Source organism: Adelges cooleyi, unplaced genomic scaffold (genome assembly GCF_023614345.1).
Source record: "Adelges cooleyi isolate 19-005CV unplaced genomic scaffold, UGA_ACOO_1.1 ACOO_flye_CR_arks_rails_tigmint_CR_PRNA_9, whole genome shotgun sequence".
NCBI lineage: Eukaryota > Metazoa > Arthropoda > Insecta > Hemiptera > Adelgidae > Adelges > Adelges cooleyi.
This window is the reverse complement of record NW_026096579.1, coordinates 13,262,846-13,280,588: the sequence shown is the minus strand read 5'-3', so window position 1 is coordinate 13,280,588 and position 17,743 is coordinate 13,262,846. Positions and strand designations below refer to the sequence as shown.

At 35.3% G+C, this 17,743-nt stretch overlaps 1 protein-coding gene across 1 annotated transcript; it reads left to right on the top strand.

Moving 5' to 3' along the window:
- Positions 1-7,442: 7,442 nt before the first annotated feature.
- Positions 7,443-17,336, top strand: LOC126846779 (thrombospondin type-1 domain-containing protein 7A-like). The gene is made up of 22 exons (XM_050586570.1): positions 7,443-7,532; positions 7,767-7,974; positions 8,067-8,200; positions 8,312-8,509; positions 10,513-10,884; positions 10,957-11,081; positions 11,175-11,348; positions 11,407-11,513; positions 11,580-11,800; positions 11,886-12,259; positions 12,326-12,447; positions 12,768-12,965; positions 13,074-13,467; positions 13,534-13,672; positions 13,738-13,913; positions 14,767-14,911; positions 15,052-15,299; positions 15,545-15,666; positions 15,755-15,897; positions 15,965-16,358; positions 16,600-16,831; positions 16,970-17,336. Exons 2-22 carry the CDS (start codon positions 7,833-7,835, stop codon positions 17,022-17,024), a joined length of 4,215 nt encoding a protein of 1,404 aa, XP_050442527.1. The 5' UTR covers positions 7,443-7,532; positions 7,767-7,832; the 3' UTR covers positions 17,025-17,336.
- Positions 17,337-17,743: the final 407 nt, after the last annotated feature.

The following is a 17,743-nucleotide window of genomic DNA, read 5'->3' as shown; positions in this document are numbered from 1 at the left end:
GCTTTAACCACTAATTGCTTCATTATTAATACAGTAACCAAAGTCTTCTTCTTGTGTGTCATATCCTCACAACTGGACCTTAGCGCGGTGGTCACTCTGGCCCATTTAATTTTATCATACGCTGAGTGGATTAGATTTATTAATGACATACCTGTCCATCTTTTTAGATGATAATTTATGCAGCCTCTTGCTCTTTTATCTTGGGTTATAATTATGTACAGGATATTATTACGCATTATTTACCATGCACCATACAAAATTAAAATACAGCTGTTCCAATCGTACCACTGCACAATCATTGTTGCTGTGCACCATCGATGTTACACTTGACCCTGAACGGGCAACCTGGAAAGCGCCATCTATGATTGAATAGGTTACTCGAGGAGTTTTATGACGTCTGCGGTTAGAGTAGAAAAAGTTTGTGCGTTATGTCAGCTATGAGCGGAATAAGTCCTTTTGTGTTGTACTCGGTTCGTCGTTAACACGAAGCACAAGCAGAGTTCTTGTACATAATAATATTATTCTATTTATCGTGTGTGCCATCCGAGAGAGCTGGAGCGCATCGATAAAATATGTTTTCTTTTGTTCCCGGCCCGAACGAGATAACGGCCGTCTTGGCGAAATCGCGCTAACAATAGGCCGCTTAGACCAGAACGGCTACACTTTTATTGTGTTCGCTCGAACCCATAAATATAGACACCGCCACCGTGAAGTTCTCGACAAACTTTGAATGGCGCACCAAGTCCGCGGCTCGGCACATATCATCGTCAAAGTAATAATCATAATAATAATGATAACGATAATACCACAGAGAAAACAGAAGAGAAACTACATCATTTTACATGGGCTCTTATGGGAAGAGATAATATCGTGTCCGACATCTTAAGAAATGGATAGTGCTGGTAGGTGTAGAGAAATACTCATTTTTCGTTCATTCCGGCTAAATTATTCGTTCGACAAACGGCTAAAATGGCGACGACTTTATTGTCGGTGTAGGATATTTAATAAATCAACAGTGAAGTAATAAATCATAGAATATTTTTTTAAAAAAACGAAATATCTGCGTTCTTGCGTCACTGCCTATTTTTCAATATGCCTGATCGCTTTTTGATAAACTCTAAAACTTCCTTCTGTTTATTCTGTGATAATACTGTGTTATACTAATGTTATCGGCGCGAAAAGCAAAAGGACAGCTCCGGGACGACGTTATATTATTATGATTATTATTATATTGTCATTATTATAGCGACAGTGGTAGGTAACACGATGGTAAAGCTGTTGGAGCCGGAAGCTCGTGGCCCGACAAATTTGTATTTTCTATTAAAACCGAGTAAGAGGCGGTAATCGCTTACCCGCACACCCACGACCCATTGTAGGCAAATCAAACGGAAACGCTACCGTTGTGCGTATGGCAAAATGCGAATTTCCATTTCGTCATATATATATATATATATATATATATATATATATCATATCCATATGTATAGGTACCACTATAATGCTAAGTCGCGTTGGCACGCCTAAGAGGATTATGCCTCATGCCGTAATATCGTCTCAAGTTTTAATCAAATTTAATTAGAAAACGGACGCCGAATAAAGTCCGTAATCCTTTTTCCACCATACCCCTCTTTTGCCGGAGCCTCTCATCCGCGTTTCCGACTATTAATTATAACTTTGACCGGATAGCGAATTTGCCGAACATGACTGCGAGCAAGATTTGATGAAACTTGTGCCCCGGAATGCCCGAAGGCTTGAAACTTGTTTGCCGTCGTTTGAGGCCGTCTTTATGCGACTCTTATAAATATAATACGCAATAATACATAATATTATACTGCCCCTGGTCCGTACTCAGTGTACTGTACGATCATACAATTGTGGTCACTGAAATATTCGTTTTAAATGAAAATTATAGCCATTTATTTCTATCCAAAATTTGTTCATCAATTCCACTTGGCCGGGCCCCTACTCGTGCTATTCTCAAATACTAAAAATTATTTTAAATATATTTAAGGTACGAAAGCAAAATTCCATTAGGATCATTCGTCATACCATACAAATTGTTCATTCACTATGGATTTGTAATGCGGAAGAATAATAGTACTGTCGTTTAAATACCTTGGCATCGGTGGTGTGATCTACCTCCTATATCTTGTACTTTTTGATCGACTTCTTCATATTTTGTCTTCTTCGCGAATTATATTATTAGGCTGGTAATCTAGATAACTTTGTGTGCGCCCTTTTTACGGATTTTTTGTTGTATTTCTTGCTTCAATTTAAGATGTTTAATCCTTCTTTAAAAATAATGATTTGTTAATGATTCCGGTCACGATTCAAAAGTGTTCACTAAAATTAAATGCAACCATCCAATTTGGTTTGGTTTTCTCAAATTGTAAATACAGTTGTCAACTACCAAAATACTATGATTTTTGTTTGACTTTAAAAGCTTTACAATGTATAAATGTGTAAAATGATTACGAAAACTGAAACATTATTTTATCGTTAACTAAAACGTTAATAGTACATTAGTTATGTATAAGATACAATAATAACATATTTAAAAATATTTGTTTTAAGTTGTGAATTAAAATAGCACTTATAAACATTTAGAATCGTAGTCCATTAAACATTAGAAAATAAAAATGGTAGACGATTAAAAAAAGGGACATTATTTTAGTTGACATTTATATATTATGTAGGTATTATGCGGTATACATTTTGGGAGTTGACAATAATTTTTCCGTATAAGTCCTACAAATATCCTTAACATTCATACTCACTACTTTGTGCGTATCGTATATCTTCTACTAATTTTACTTAAATTATTTAACCTAGTTTTTCTTCAAAAACGCTTACACTTGGAACTTATCATAAGGTCTTTTTCCTAAAATATCATTACTACTAATAAGTAATAGCTAAGTTTTATTCATTTCCCTTATGGCCTTAAGTAGGAAACACTTAAACTTTTACCAAATGCCCTCAAGCTTCAAAGTTCTATTAACTTTTGATGAACACAAACTTTGAAACAGCTAATTTAATTTAGATACTGCCTAAGGATGTATTATATTGTATAGTATATAATATATCTAATATGTAAAGTACCAAGTATATAGAAGTAATATATATAATAGTGAATTCATGTTAAAGACACGTCATTAACATAAATTCATTAAATATAATTATCTAATAATTTATTGCCTACCGAAAGTTGTTGGTTATTATTTTTGACATGGAGATAACTGCATGTATCGTTTGTCTCGAGCTTAAAGAGAATATTTGTATTTTTCTTAACTTTAAACTTCAAAATATGTTTGACATCCATTGTGTTTAGTTGCATAATCATCATAAACGATAAATAATATGTACTTACCACTTCATATAGTTATTTTATGTATATTCATTTATGTGGTGACTGATTGTTAACGGGACAAAGGCGTTTTGTATTAAACTATTACTCTGTTTTTTTTTTTTATTATAATCGTAAGCAAATGTTATTCTCTTTGAACCTTCTGGTATTTTCGATTGCCAGTTTGATAAAAAACAAATTTAAAAAAAAATGTGTGTGATGCATGAATCAAACGAATTCCGCACCAATCAACAGCAATCGTAACGTTCAAACAGTTAACCATTGAACCGATGCCGCCGTTTCATATTAAAAATGTTTTAAAATTCTGTTAAACATTTAACAACACCAAATTCCCATGATTACAACGAAGACTGAATCTTTTCAATGAGTGTACGCGGCGAGCATTCAAGAATCCATCGTAATAAATTTACACCGTGAAACATGTTTTGTAATCTTTTAAGAAAGCAATATAAAAATATCACAAAAACTTCCGCGATATTTCATTAAACTTTTCGTCTTGTTTTTTACCAGGTTTTTTTTTTTTTTTTTGGTATTTTCTCGACCTCCTCCAACAGTTTATACCGACCGCCGTTATCCCCTTTACAAATTTCTACATTCGTAATAACGTCGCGGTGAACACACACACATACCGTCAACGCCATTGCACAGCGGCCGCCGCATTCCTGAGGGATGAAAACCGGAGTCAAATATAATAAGAGAATTCTTTCGGCAATGTATTTCCACGCCAACGGCGTTTTCCCGAGAATTTTCGGGTCGACGTTTAATTAATACGAACGAAATTTATGGACCGGAGGAAAAGTGTGTAAGATGCAACTAGCTGGGGGAGGGGGGGGAATACAGTTGGTGTTGCAGGGGGTTCTGGTTGAAAGTCTGAGAGAGCAGAGTCGAGTCGAGAATACTAAATTGTTTTTTTCAAATCCAAAAGCTCGCGTTTTCAACAGCTTCACAAACGAAACGCCCTCTCGGACAAACGGTCGTCGTAACAATAATTGCAATACACTGAGTGATTTGTCTTAATTAGTGTACATCAACAGCTAATGGTTGCGCGTTTCGCTATTCGCAATTATTATGACATGATGTAAGTTTAGGTAAAATAATATATACCTACTACCATCGGCCGCTACACAAATTCGATGAGCTTTTTTTGCGGTAAAAGTTAACGGCCAACATAACATTATGAGCGAGCGCGTAACAACAATTCCAACAAAATTTACTTTGTAAATAGGATTAAGTGCAGTTGGATCAAATGGAGAGAAAATAGACAGAGGTGGTTTGGCATATTATGAGGAGGAGGAATCGGAAGCAGTACAAATGTCGATGAAAATAAACGTGGAAGGAAAGAGGGTAAGAGGAAGATAGAAAAAAAGTAGGTTGGATGCGATTGAGAATGATATGAGGACTTCTGGTGTACGCGAATATGTTGTGGGAGATCGTGTCGAGTGGAAGTTTTGGACAAGGGTTGCCAACACCTTTATACTTGGAATAAAGGCGAGAGAGATGAAAAAGAATATTTGTTAAGTATCAAATTTAACTGCTAACGTTTCAAAAAAGATTACAACCATTTAAAACACCAGGTGGTAATATACTTTTGTTACCGAATTCCATAATAAATACCATTTATGTAATACTTGTTTAAACATTATACAATTTTACCACGTACCAAATTATTAACAGCTAGCGTGTATTCTTTACACGTTTATAACTGTAGCGCTATCTAGTTATGACTATTGTAAAGTCTGACACAAACTAAATATGGAAAGTTTACTGAGTATTTTAGTCGCATGTAAATAAGTACAAATAGTATTTATATTTTATACATATATAACAGCATTATTTATTTTTTAAGATAAAAATATACATTGATGTTTTCAATGTTCATAGCATTTCTTATAATAATAACTAAATACTATTCTTAGAACCCATTTTTAAAATAATAAATTAAGACACCTAAACAAGTAGTATTCTAAACGTAATTGCTTGTTGGTTGTTTAAGTTGAGTCACTAAGTCATCATTTTAACGCAAATTGTTTATAAACATTGATCACAGATAATGTTTTTTTTATAGTTAATGTGAAAATTTGATGAGCTTACAACACTTCCGTCTCCCAAGACACTTTGATTTTGATTCGCGCAAATCTATTTTGATAGGAAATAATTGTAATTTTGTCTATAGGAATTACTGTGACAGTAAGACAAAAAAAAAATACATCCAATAAAGAATTCTTATTACAGTATTAATGAGTATACACTATACTTTAAGCTATAAATTAAAATTGTGTGAACATTGCCTATACTTTACTCCTTAATAAATGGATAGGTAGCGACCTCAACTTTTATTATTCGATACAATTATTGAGTTTACGCACCATCGTCTCAATAGCGTTCGGTCGTTGATAAGTCAGCTCAAACAGTTGATCTTACAATGAACAGTTGATTTTGTTATTATTATTTTTTGCCGCAATGTCTAATTCTCGCATTATTACCGCTGCTCATCGCTGATGCACTTCAAGCTTTCGGTGTATTTTTGTTATTAATTTTTTAACTTAGCGCCACCGTACAAAAACTTGCTGGCATCATCATCGCCAAGGCTTCATTCGACAACTCCATCGCATGCCAAGGTCCCTTTTCGTGAGTCAGTATTGTACATAGTTTTAGATTTAGTAATATTGTAGTTTTCGTGCTATAAGATTGTTTTATTAGTTTTTACGTTTATTAACATTAGTACATTTTAAGTAATTAATTCATAGTTTGCTTTATTCATAATATTACCATTGCCGATAGTATTGCATTTGCAGTACCCATTTATTTTTAATTTTAACTTATATTGCATGCATCATTTACAAAATGCATCCCCTTCCGCTCACAACTCCTTGTAACTAAACTATCCTTGCAAAATATTTCAAGAGGTTTGTTACAAAACAACAATTCTAGACACTTTTGTCTCTAAGTATTAGATTATGTATTTAAAATACAACAACGATTAACTAAGACTGTTACATAGTACTATTTTTATTTTCGTGTGGCTTGCGCCTATTTGATAGAACTTCAAAACACCATATACGTTTCTGCCATGTTTCTTAAGACAGCCGCTTGACCATCCTTCAAGTAAGTGTCGAATCAGCCACAGTGAGCGCTACAACACACTGTCGGGAATTAATAAGATGTGTATTTTGATATTTTCGTTGTTAAAGTAACTATAAATACAGTTGATATATACAACTAAAATATACTTAAAGACCCATATTTTGACCGCTTTAATCGTTATTAGGTAGGGTATGTCGTTAAACAAAATTAAACCCACTTGGTTCTGAAACCAATAAATTGTGTTTTGTTTGTATGTAAACCCTAAAAATCGAGTTGTTGATTACGATAACAGTTTGTCTAACTCATGTAAAAGTAATAATATTGTAGCGGCACAATTACTACGAGGGATTGACCTAGTTGGTGTTTCTCTATTGAAAACCAAAATATTATGTGATTAACTATAAGCTCTGTAAATTCTTCAAATAAAAATGTCTTATTTACATCACCAGTAACTCGTTAACGACAATAGCCTATTATAATAGTATCTGCGTTACAGAGGTAGCGACCTAATTTGCCCTAACGGCCGTGCATATACAATAGCTACAAAGCGCCCACGATATCGGCCCCGTAGTACAGATATCGTAATTTTGACGTGACATCAACACGTCATGGATAGGTAATAATAATGAAAATCTCCCTGTAATCCCGTACAAAAACAAAAGTTGTTTAATGACCTGTTATGGCGCTGTTTTAATTACTCGGTAACAAAGCTCTCAAATGGATTATCGAGTCTGGCAACTGCGGAACACCGGGTCGAGGAACGACGGTGGGAGGGAGAGAGCAGGGGAAGGCAGGACACATCAGGGGAAGGCAGGAGAAGGCAGGGGAAGGCAGTGGAAGGGACACCGTTCTGCACACAAACACAAAGGGACAAACGCAGTCGCAAAAGCCGAAGCAAAAGCGTTTCCCCGGCAACGGAAACCGTTCGCTCCCTGACCCTCCCCTCCCCAACCCCCCGCAAATCGATTGCCTACCGTTCTATCTAGGTGTTTTCCAGCCGTGCCCCGTAGTCGTTTGCGACTGTGACTTGACCGTGTACGCGAATCGCAGTCTCCGTAACGATGCTTCTCCGTTTATTGTACAGGTAAGTGCGCCGCGATTTTTCCTTTTTGATTCCCAATTTGAGTTACATAACACCGACACCTGTATATATTATATTATGTCCGTATAGAGTAGGATCGGGGAATACCCGAACTCAACCGGAGTTGAATATTTTTCTGCGCATAAAATTTCTGCTGCGTCGTCCCGTCCATGGGATGTGTAACATTTTTTTTTTTTTTTTTGTTCTCACCAATTTGTTTTCTTTTTGCGTTGTTAGATGAACGACAACGCCGTCCATTAAATTGTGTGAAAAAATAATCGTCCTATTAAACGCCGTCCGAATATGGACGCGGTATCGCGTAAGATGATATCGCTCAGTCTTGGGCTGATCGTTCCGTTGATTTTGGCGCAAGTAAAGTGGTCACAGTGTGGATTGCCACCGCCGTCGTCCAACGAGATCACGCAAAACTTTCTTTGGAACGCTGGTACGAAAACGATTTTTCGAAAACTCAGTATAATAATTATTATCGAGAAACGTTTTCCGTCAAATCGCATTGGTTTGTGTTGAACTATTTAGATGCGGTAGAATGGAGGATTGGCGAGTGGGAACCGTGCACCAAGTCCGACGACACTGGGCTGGACGAAAACCAAGGTATACGGAGAAGGAAAATTTCATGCGTTATGGTAATCCACGATGGAGTTAAACTCGAAGTGAGTGAAGGAAATATACTGTCTTACTTTATAACGTCTACAAAAAAAACGAGTGACCTATTTACTATACGTTAAGTTATGTTTCCCGTTAACGAATGAAAACGTTTTTAGGAGCCGATTGAAATAGAAGACACTAGCTGCCAAAACTTATCACCCGGCACACCGCCTGTGGAAGTTTGCTCGCTCGAACCAAACCAAGATTGCGTAGTGACCGAGTTTACAAACTGGACTGCTTGCTGCGGAGGAACACAACGCAGAATAAGGAGTGTCGTGGTCGAGCAGAAAAATGAAGGAGCTAAATGTCCACCTGTACGTATCCTATATATTACTATGTAATACTTGTTTATATTTATAGTATAATATATGTATGTACATTAGGGCCCTTATATTGTTTTTTTCATCCACTATCTCAATCGGACTTTTATTTCATCCCCCGAGTCTCCCAGTTTGCACTTTAAATTTATAATTATAAAGAAAAACATAACATTTTATACAAGTTCCAAATCAAGCTTACTACCAGTATTATAATGTGATGCTAAACCAAGTAATATATACTTGTCGAATATTCGATATTAGATGCGTGTGGGATTTCTAGTAGGACACTCAATTAATAAACTTATACGAATTCGTATATTTTCCTATTGTGAATAAAAACTCGATGTGCGAACAGGGAGACTCGGAGGATGAAATAATAATTTGGGAAAATAAGAGAAATATTTTTTCAACCTTTGGAGTCGAATGAGCCGAATATCTCATTAAAGGATCACCTTAATATGCATGTATTCATAGATTGTAGATCTATAAATTATAATATTTAGTATAGCTTATTCCATTTAAGCCGTACCTCCCAATAAACGCATTGGGAAATTCATTTGATTGGACCGATGCGAGGTGGAGGGAGAGGGGATTAAATAGTATGTATTTTTTTTAAAACGTTTTATAATTTTCGTCGTATGACCTAAAATCCGAATAAAGCACGCAATCATCGATTACACTAATCGCGTGGAACCGATTTTGGAATAAATATTTTTATAAATCTTTTTTTTTTTTACTTGACGATGAATCACGGTGGGAAACGGTGGGAAATGTTGTATCCGAAAGCTGTGCCGTACCACAAGCACAGTTCTTCGAATTCGTCGCGCATGGACATTTGTTGTACAATTTGTATTGATTACCTATCCGGAAAATAATAATATTTGCACGAACCGACGCGTTCGTGTTGCGGCGAATAACAATAAAATATTTACGTATTCGTAAAAATAATATTTTTTTTATATAGCTACTAAAGACACTAAGCCGTATTTAAGCAAAAGGTTTTAAACATTTAAAGTTAACATCACAGCTAATATCGGCAGTTATAATGCCAAAATTGAGTCCCAAACACTTTACATTTACATAAGAGCAGTTTTTCAAGTTTTTGACGAGAATAAAAATTCCGGACTTGTTATATTTGTCCGTTTAATATTTAGGTCACGGTAAAATATTTATTGTAAGTCCCATTAATTTAGGAACTGTTATATATTATACGTACACTAAAAGTCCCATCTCGCGCTAAAAACACAACAATTAGAGTATAAAAAAAACACATTCACTGTTGGTTTTTACTTATAATATTTATAGGTCTATTGGAAAAGATTAACGCAATATACTTACAAAATGATTTCGAGAAAAACTGGACTTACAACTTTTGGCCTCTTAGTCATCGATGTATTAAAACATTAAATCACTGACAAATATCGTTTGTATAAAATTCCACATAAGAAAATGCTATCATAATTACATACTATCAATAGAAATTAAATACATTATTAATATAATTGATATACTGCGGAGGAGAACTCATACAAATTTTATTACATAATATCCCATAAAAATTCGAAAACAGTTATATTTAAATTAATTTTTTTTTAAGCTTTGGTAGGCCATACAGAGCCATTGCTCATCCCTCGTAAGAGAAAGGTACTTTACTATTGTTCATTCAAGTGGAACCATAAACATTTTTTTTGTTTTTCGGATTTTGCCAACTAAATTAGAATTTTTCTAGTACATTTAGTAATTATTTAAATTTTATATTGCCTCTGAAGTTGAATGAAGAAACCAACTTGGGGTATTTTTAGGATGCTTTGTACGATTGAATACATTTCTAAGATTTCCTTTAAATAATTTATAACATTGTTTTGGAAGCTACTTAAAAAATAGTATATATAATTATTATTATTAAATATCATATAGTATTTAAAACTGCGGTAATACAGTTTTCACTTCGGCAGAAGACTAATTGATTTTAAAATATATTTTATTATTATTATTAGTTGACTGAATCACGATCATGCAAGCCTAATGATCAATCGTGTACTACCAATATCTCTAAAGGATACCAATTGAAAGTCAACCAATGGCAACAGTGCATGCCCTTCTCCGAGCACGTTGTGGGCGATACAGACGGTATAATGAACTCTGGGTCACACGCTGACACATTCTACAAGCATTGGCCCCAAGTGGGCACTCAAAAACGGACCATGAGCTGTTTCGACGAATCTGGAGTTCTTGTTTCGCTTAGCTTTTGCGAAGACAAACCACTACCAGCTAATACGAGAGCATGCATAATTGCTCAAGATTGCGTTGTTAGTGACTGGTCTGACTGGGAGGTCACACAAGGTGGATGCATTAATACCAGCGGAAAAGTATGATTTTATATTTTAATAGAATACTAAGGACATGGCGTTATCTAATGGAATGTGTTTACCATTATGTAGACAAGATCAGAAATAGCAGTCAGAAAACGACAAATTCTCCGTCTTCACGAAGGCCAAGGTTCACCGTGTCCTCATCTAGTCGAATCGAGAAGCACTAATGAAAATCTACCGCTATGCACGGACAGGTAAGACAATTTAAACGCAATTATTGTGTGTATTCAATAACAAAATATAGTAGACGAGGGTAAAATCTAAAGCAACAACAAATGGTTTTACAGATTCAAGTGGTTAATATCAAGTTGGACTAAATGCTCACAACCGATCAATAATGAAACTGTTCAATGCGGTGGTGGTCTTCAATATCGAAATATCACTTGTATGGAAACTCTGACAGGAAAAATCATGGACTCTTCGATTTGCAGAATTTTGGACACACCGCCCACTATTCAAAGGTAATGCATAGAAAATATTTTCTATATTATAACTAGAATACAATTGTTTTTTTCACAGATGTGAAATACCTTGTCCGAGAGACTGTCAAGTTGGTCGGTGGAGTGAGTGGAGCGCATGTATGCCAGCAAGATGTCCATCTGACATAGACGATGAACCGGAAGACCGTAAGATATCTTAGATTGAGTTATAATATTTACACAAATAAAATAAAAATAAAATATTGCTTTTAGGCATGGAAAATGGATACAGGAAACGATCACGACCCGTGTTGATTCCACCCAGTGAATTCGGTGTGCCATGCCCTAGTGTCAACGAAGTACAACCCTGTCAAACACCACAATGTTATATTTGGGATTATGACCAATGGGGTAGTTGTATGCTTGATGATCCTAGTGATAAATGTGGTACCGGCCAAAGAAGTCGATTGGTGTACTGCACTACACACGAGAAGGTTCGTAGAAAATATGCCGGTCAAGACTGCACTCTATCCGAAAACTGAAAAGCTCAAAGTTACAATTTTTTTTTCTTGAATTTAGGAAGTCGTTGACAATTCATTATGTGAAGAACTTCAGCCAGCTGCATCAGAACCGTGTTTAGTTCCATGCCCAGAAGACTGTGTCGTTTCCGGGTGGTCTGAATGGAGTGATTGTTCCATGGGATGTTCAATTAATTTCGACATGGGGGTCAGATACAGAAACCGCACAGTCATTGGACCACCAGGTCCCACTGGTCGCCCTTGTCCATCCAAAGAAGATATGGTACAATCTGAGAACTGTAATATGCATAGTTGTTATGGATATAGCTGGTTAGTACTACCTTGGACAGAGTGTAACGGAACGTGTGGCAAGGGAGTAGAAACAAGAGAAGTTTGGTGTATAAAAGGAAACGACCAGCACGTCGACGACGAAAAGTAAGATTAACCCTTTAAATTATAATACAAATCACATTATTAACAATATCTTGATTATCTTTTTAGTTGTCACGAATTACTAAAACCAGTAACCATCAGAGAATGTTATAGGGATTGCGAAACTAAGTTATGTGCTCTGTCAGATTGGAGTGAATGGTCAGAATGTCCTCAAGATGGTTGCATAAGTGGTAATTCATATAAATTATTATTTAAAATAATTCCACCCTTAAATCATTAAGCAATAACTCCTGGTTTTTTAAGAAATTGGGTATTAAATTGGTAATTATAAGTTAAGAACATAAACTACAATAAGTTATTTTAAGGAACAATAAGTAACTGCATAGTGGTTGAAGATGGCAAAATATAGACACTACTGGCGTATACGATAATTCCTAAATGTATTCTAATTATTTTTCTAACTCAATTATGTTTTAATATTAAGTACGGTATATTTTTAAAGTCCGTGATTTAATTAAACATATAATAAATAACAATAATATTGTAACAGCAAAAACGGACTTGAAGAAGTTCAAAAGGCAACGCAGTCGTGTTATCCTTGGAGGTGAAACTTGCGGACCGGTATTACAAGAAGAACCGTGCATCGTTCCGACTAAAATCTGCCCAAAATATTTTTGGGTTTTGGGCGTATGGTCTCACTGCCAGCTGGCGGCAGGCGAAACTTGTGGCCACGGACTGAGGACTCGAGGTACACGTTTTAAGTGTTTGTTTTGTCAGAAATTATGGCTGATACATAATATATTTAAAAAATGATTCTAAACTTGAAAATCTAACGACCACGTTTGATTTTTCAAAGATTTCTGGTGCACAAAAGACGACTCACCTATTCATGTCGAGCTGAAACACTGTCTCCAGTACCAAAACATAACGCCGACCAGTGTAGAACGTTGCCACGTAGACTGTCAAACTCCATGTCAGGTGACTGAATGGTCACAATGGTCATCATGTCCACAACCGTGTTCCGGTTTACGAACACGGACTCGAGAACTTATCGGAGACTCTATGTCGCACCCAGTTTGTAATGAAATCAAACTGGTAGAAACCGCCCAATGCCCGTGCTCGGAGTATTTCTCAGAACCTACTTCCGAGTGGTCTCTTTGCTTGACCAGCGAAACCAATGGATGCGGTACTGGAATGCGATACAGGGCTTTGGGATGTTACGACATAGACAATCATCTCGTCGATCCAGCGTAAATTATTAACAATAAATAATATTAGTTATTCTTATTCCTAGTAAACGTTTATGTCTCGTTTAGATTATGTGGAGGAAGCACTGGCATAGAAGAAGAACCCTGTTTGGTCCAGTGTTCAGTAGATTGTCAGATGTCTGATTGGAGTGAATGGGGTACGTGCAGTACGCTATGTGGACCAGGCATCCATCACCGTTACAGAAAAGTAATAACAGTTATTTTTTTTTAAATTATGAATATGTTACTATAAGTCTTTGCGATTTCACGCAGATCGAACGTAATGCAACCAGCGGCGGAAGAGCTTGTGGTGGAACTGTACAAACGAAAGTTTGTAATAATCCTTGTAACAGTTTCCAATGGATCACGGGAGCATGGAGCAAATGTAAATTACCGGAGAAAGACAAAAAGAAAGGATGCGGAGAAGGAGAAAAGTTTAGAACCGTGCGGTAGGTGTTGATATTATAAAATACATTATACAAGCGAAAATGTGTAGCAATGTTTTTTGGTTTTTATGCGGAGCTAAAAAAGTTTTTTTTTCACAATTGAGTGTTTTATTTTTGTGTCTGGACCCGCAATGTATCAGAAAGTACTTTTATGTAGCAAGTCTATTGATCGGAAATCGTACCTGTAAGGTACTTTATTAAAATTTACTCATTTCTCTTTAAAATTGAAAAAAATCACAACAAATTTACATATTTTTACTAAACTTATAGTTATTTATACTAAGGTTATGGCGAGCTATAACTTTTTTTGAAATAATGAAATTAATCCCGAATTTGTATGGAACATTTTATATATGTGACAAACCAAAAAATATCAAAACCCGTTTCTTCTAGTAAGAGTAGAAACTTTTTCTTTGTTTCAACTTTTGGGCATAGTTCTGTCACTTGGGGTCTGAAAACGAGTTCGAAATTAGACCTGTAATACCGCTATAATGTGTAGGATTTCTTTAAAAATATATAATTAAATCCTTTTTAATAAGAAAAAGCAAAAAAGAAGGAAAAAATCGCACTTAATTAACAGGTATCCGAAAAACATTTCTATTATACTGTTGATTGTCTTATTAGTAACAGCGACAACAAATCATTAGGAAAGACAGTCGATCAATGAACTTATCAATATTTATTATTTCTAATATCTACAGATGCACATCGCAGCGTTTATCACTTTCAGTTATAATAATTCCTGAAAATGTGTGACTTCCCCGATTCTAATATGATCTATCTCTACTATGCCCCAATCCTACTATGCTGGTTTTTTAGCGCTAGTTTACTTTTATACATTAAAACATTTTTATAGATGCATGCACGTTCACACTGGTATTGAAATGTCTGATGAATACTGCGATTGGACCACTCGGCCGGATGGTGTAGACTTATGTACTGTAGCTTGTCCCGGAGACTGCGTACTCAGTGCTTGGTCAGATTGGTCTCCTTGTCCAGAAGTAAGTTATTAGAAATCATTTTTAATTTTTATTTGTATAGAAATATTGTTAACTTGTTTTAGTATTTAGTACCTATAATAAAACCAAAATGATCAATAAATCAATTACAAAAATGACAATATTTTGTGTTTTTTGTCAAGGAGTGTTTGCCAACACAAGAACAACAAAGGACCAGGCAATTACTTCGAAGTCAAAGTGCGACAGGAGCAGATTGTCCAATCGCTATACAAACGCAACAATGTCGCATGAACTATACCTGCTTTAAATATTCATGGAAAACTATAACCAAAGTGTCATGTTTACCGTTAGGAGGAAGTCCATGCGGTGAGGGTATGACAGTCGGTGCAGTCTATTGTCAAAGAAGTGACGGAAGAACTGTGGCAGATCAGTAATTACTAATTATTAAACATTAATTACATAAGTATTTTGAAATTGTTGCAAGTTATTTTGTAAGTTTATAACTTGTTTATGAACTAACAACAGAGCTTATAATATCACAGTACTTGTAAAATCATATCATTTTAACTCAAGCAAGATCTTGTGGATAGAGTATAATTTTATTTAAAAAATAATTCAGTTTACCGGTGTTTATAACTTTTATTTATTAATTAACCAATGTTTTAATAAAAACAGATTTTGCGCAAATCTACAAAAGCCTAATCCGTTGGAAAAATGGTGTTACGTCGATTGTCCAGTAGACTGCGCTCTTGAGGGATGGTCATCGTGGAATTCAACTTGTTCGTGCAGCGATATAGGTGATTCTCAATTATTTTCATCGACTTGGAATTGCAAACATAACGATTTTACGCGAAAATAATAATAATTGATCGTATTTGATTATAGCGATTTCGCGTAGAGCTTATACTGCTATGAATCCGAGCCCAACGGGGAGACAATGTCCGGCGAATCTCGAACAGTGGAAACCATGTCCAGCTACACCATGCTACAGCTGGTCATTAGGACCCTGGAGTGCTTGTCAGCTCCACGTAAGTGTAATCCGTTTGCAGCCGAATAGGCGCATGATTATTACAAGCAAAACCTTTTTGATTAAAGGGAGCAACTTGCGGCCACGGAGTAACCGCCAGAAACGTGACTTGCACAAGAAACAGCGACGGTCAAACGGTGGAAACATCTTATTGCGCGTCTTTGGGCAAACAGAAACCGTTGTCCTGGCAAAACTGTTATGTATCGTGCGGACCGGGATGCACCTTGTCCGATTGGAGTCAATGGTCACATTGCCACGGCGATTGTCAAAAGGAAATCGTGGGCTACGAAACCCGATCTCGAACAGTCATATCTCAGTCGCCGGCTGGCACAACCGCATGCACCGATCCTTTGTGGGAAACTCGCGACTGCCGCATACCACCTTGTGTAACCTTCGAGTGGGCGCTAACAGCCAACGCCGACGTTATTTGCCGTCGGTCTGACGGACTAGTCGTGGCAGAATGTAAGTAAAACACAATTTCTGTTTTAGGAAAACCTAAGAGACTAAGATGAATTTAAAAAATAATAACTGTAGATTTGGTCATGGAATATGTATTATGATTAACTAATCTAACGGTTAGATTAGCCCGTGAACCAACATAAAATTTAAAAAAAGTAGTTCAAAGCTTATATAAACATACTTTTTAGAATGAATTTTGTCAAATATTCATTTTACTCTTTGACGTAAAATCGGGTTATTTCAGCTTCTTGCGACGAAACGGAGAAGCCGAAATCTATGTGTAGCACTCTTCAGGGTAGTTATATATGCACAAAGGACATTTGCATGCCAGACGATAAACTGAAATGTGACAAATTTGTCACACTGGCCGATTGGATGCAATTAAACGATGACCCGCGCTTTATCGAGTTCGTCTTGTGCTTCGGATTTGGAATTGTCATGATAGGTGCCATCGCTGTGTTCCTCTACTTCTTGTGGTAAGCTTAAACGAAAAAAAATAATTGTGAATCGTGTTCGAACGAAAAAAAATTACTATATTAGAATTTGGCATACATATTATTTTGATTTTAAGTATAAATCTATAAAAAAATATATATATAAATATTATTTCGCAGTCCATCAAGAAAAAGAAACCAGTGCAAGTACCACAAGCAACCGGATTTAGCGTAAAACAAGATTTTAATATAGTGTGTCCCTACATAAAATATAATCAAATAATATAAAATATAACCACCCTTTTTTTCAAGTATCTATCCAATTTATCTCAAGTTAAGTAACTTTTATTAGCTAGATATTTCAAGTAAACATTAAATTTAATGAAGAAATAAACATTTTGATGATATGAAATCTAATATTTCCTACTACTTACTTATTAGATAATATAATGAGAATCATTACTCAGTATATTTTAATTATAATATCATAGATTATACCAACGACTATATTATAATTATCGTTCGTACCATTTACATTAATGAAAACGTTTAACGTTTTGTAGTTTTTAGTAATTTTTTCGGAGTGCGAATCAAATTTAATAACAATTTCTAAAACATATTATATTATACATTAAATAAATTTAAGGAATTTCGTTAGTCATTATTATGTTTTTGTTATTTGTTATGTAGCATGTATTTTTTTTTTTTTTTTTATCTGTTCTACGCACAAAAATTAAAATGTATTATAATTATAATTTTCTTCTAGTTTAGTATTTATGACTTTGTTAATTATGAACCGTACAAAATAAAACTACCATTTCCTTGGTTAAATGAAATACAATATGAATTATTAATTGACCAGTAACCCAAAATATTCCATTTAATTCAAATACGTTTTGATTAAATTTAATGACAAAAAAAAATTTCAATTTATTATAAATTATACACTATAAC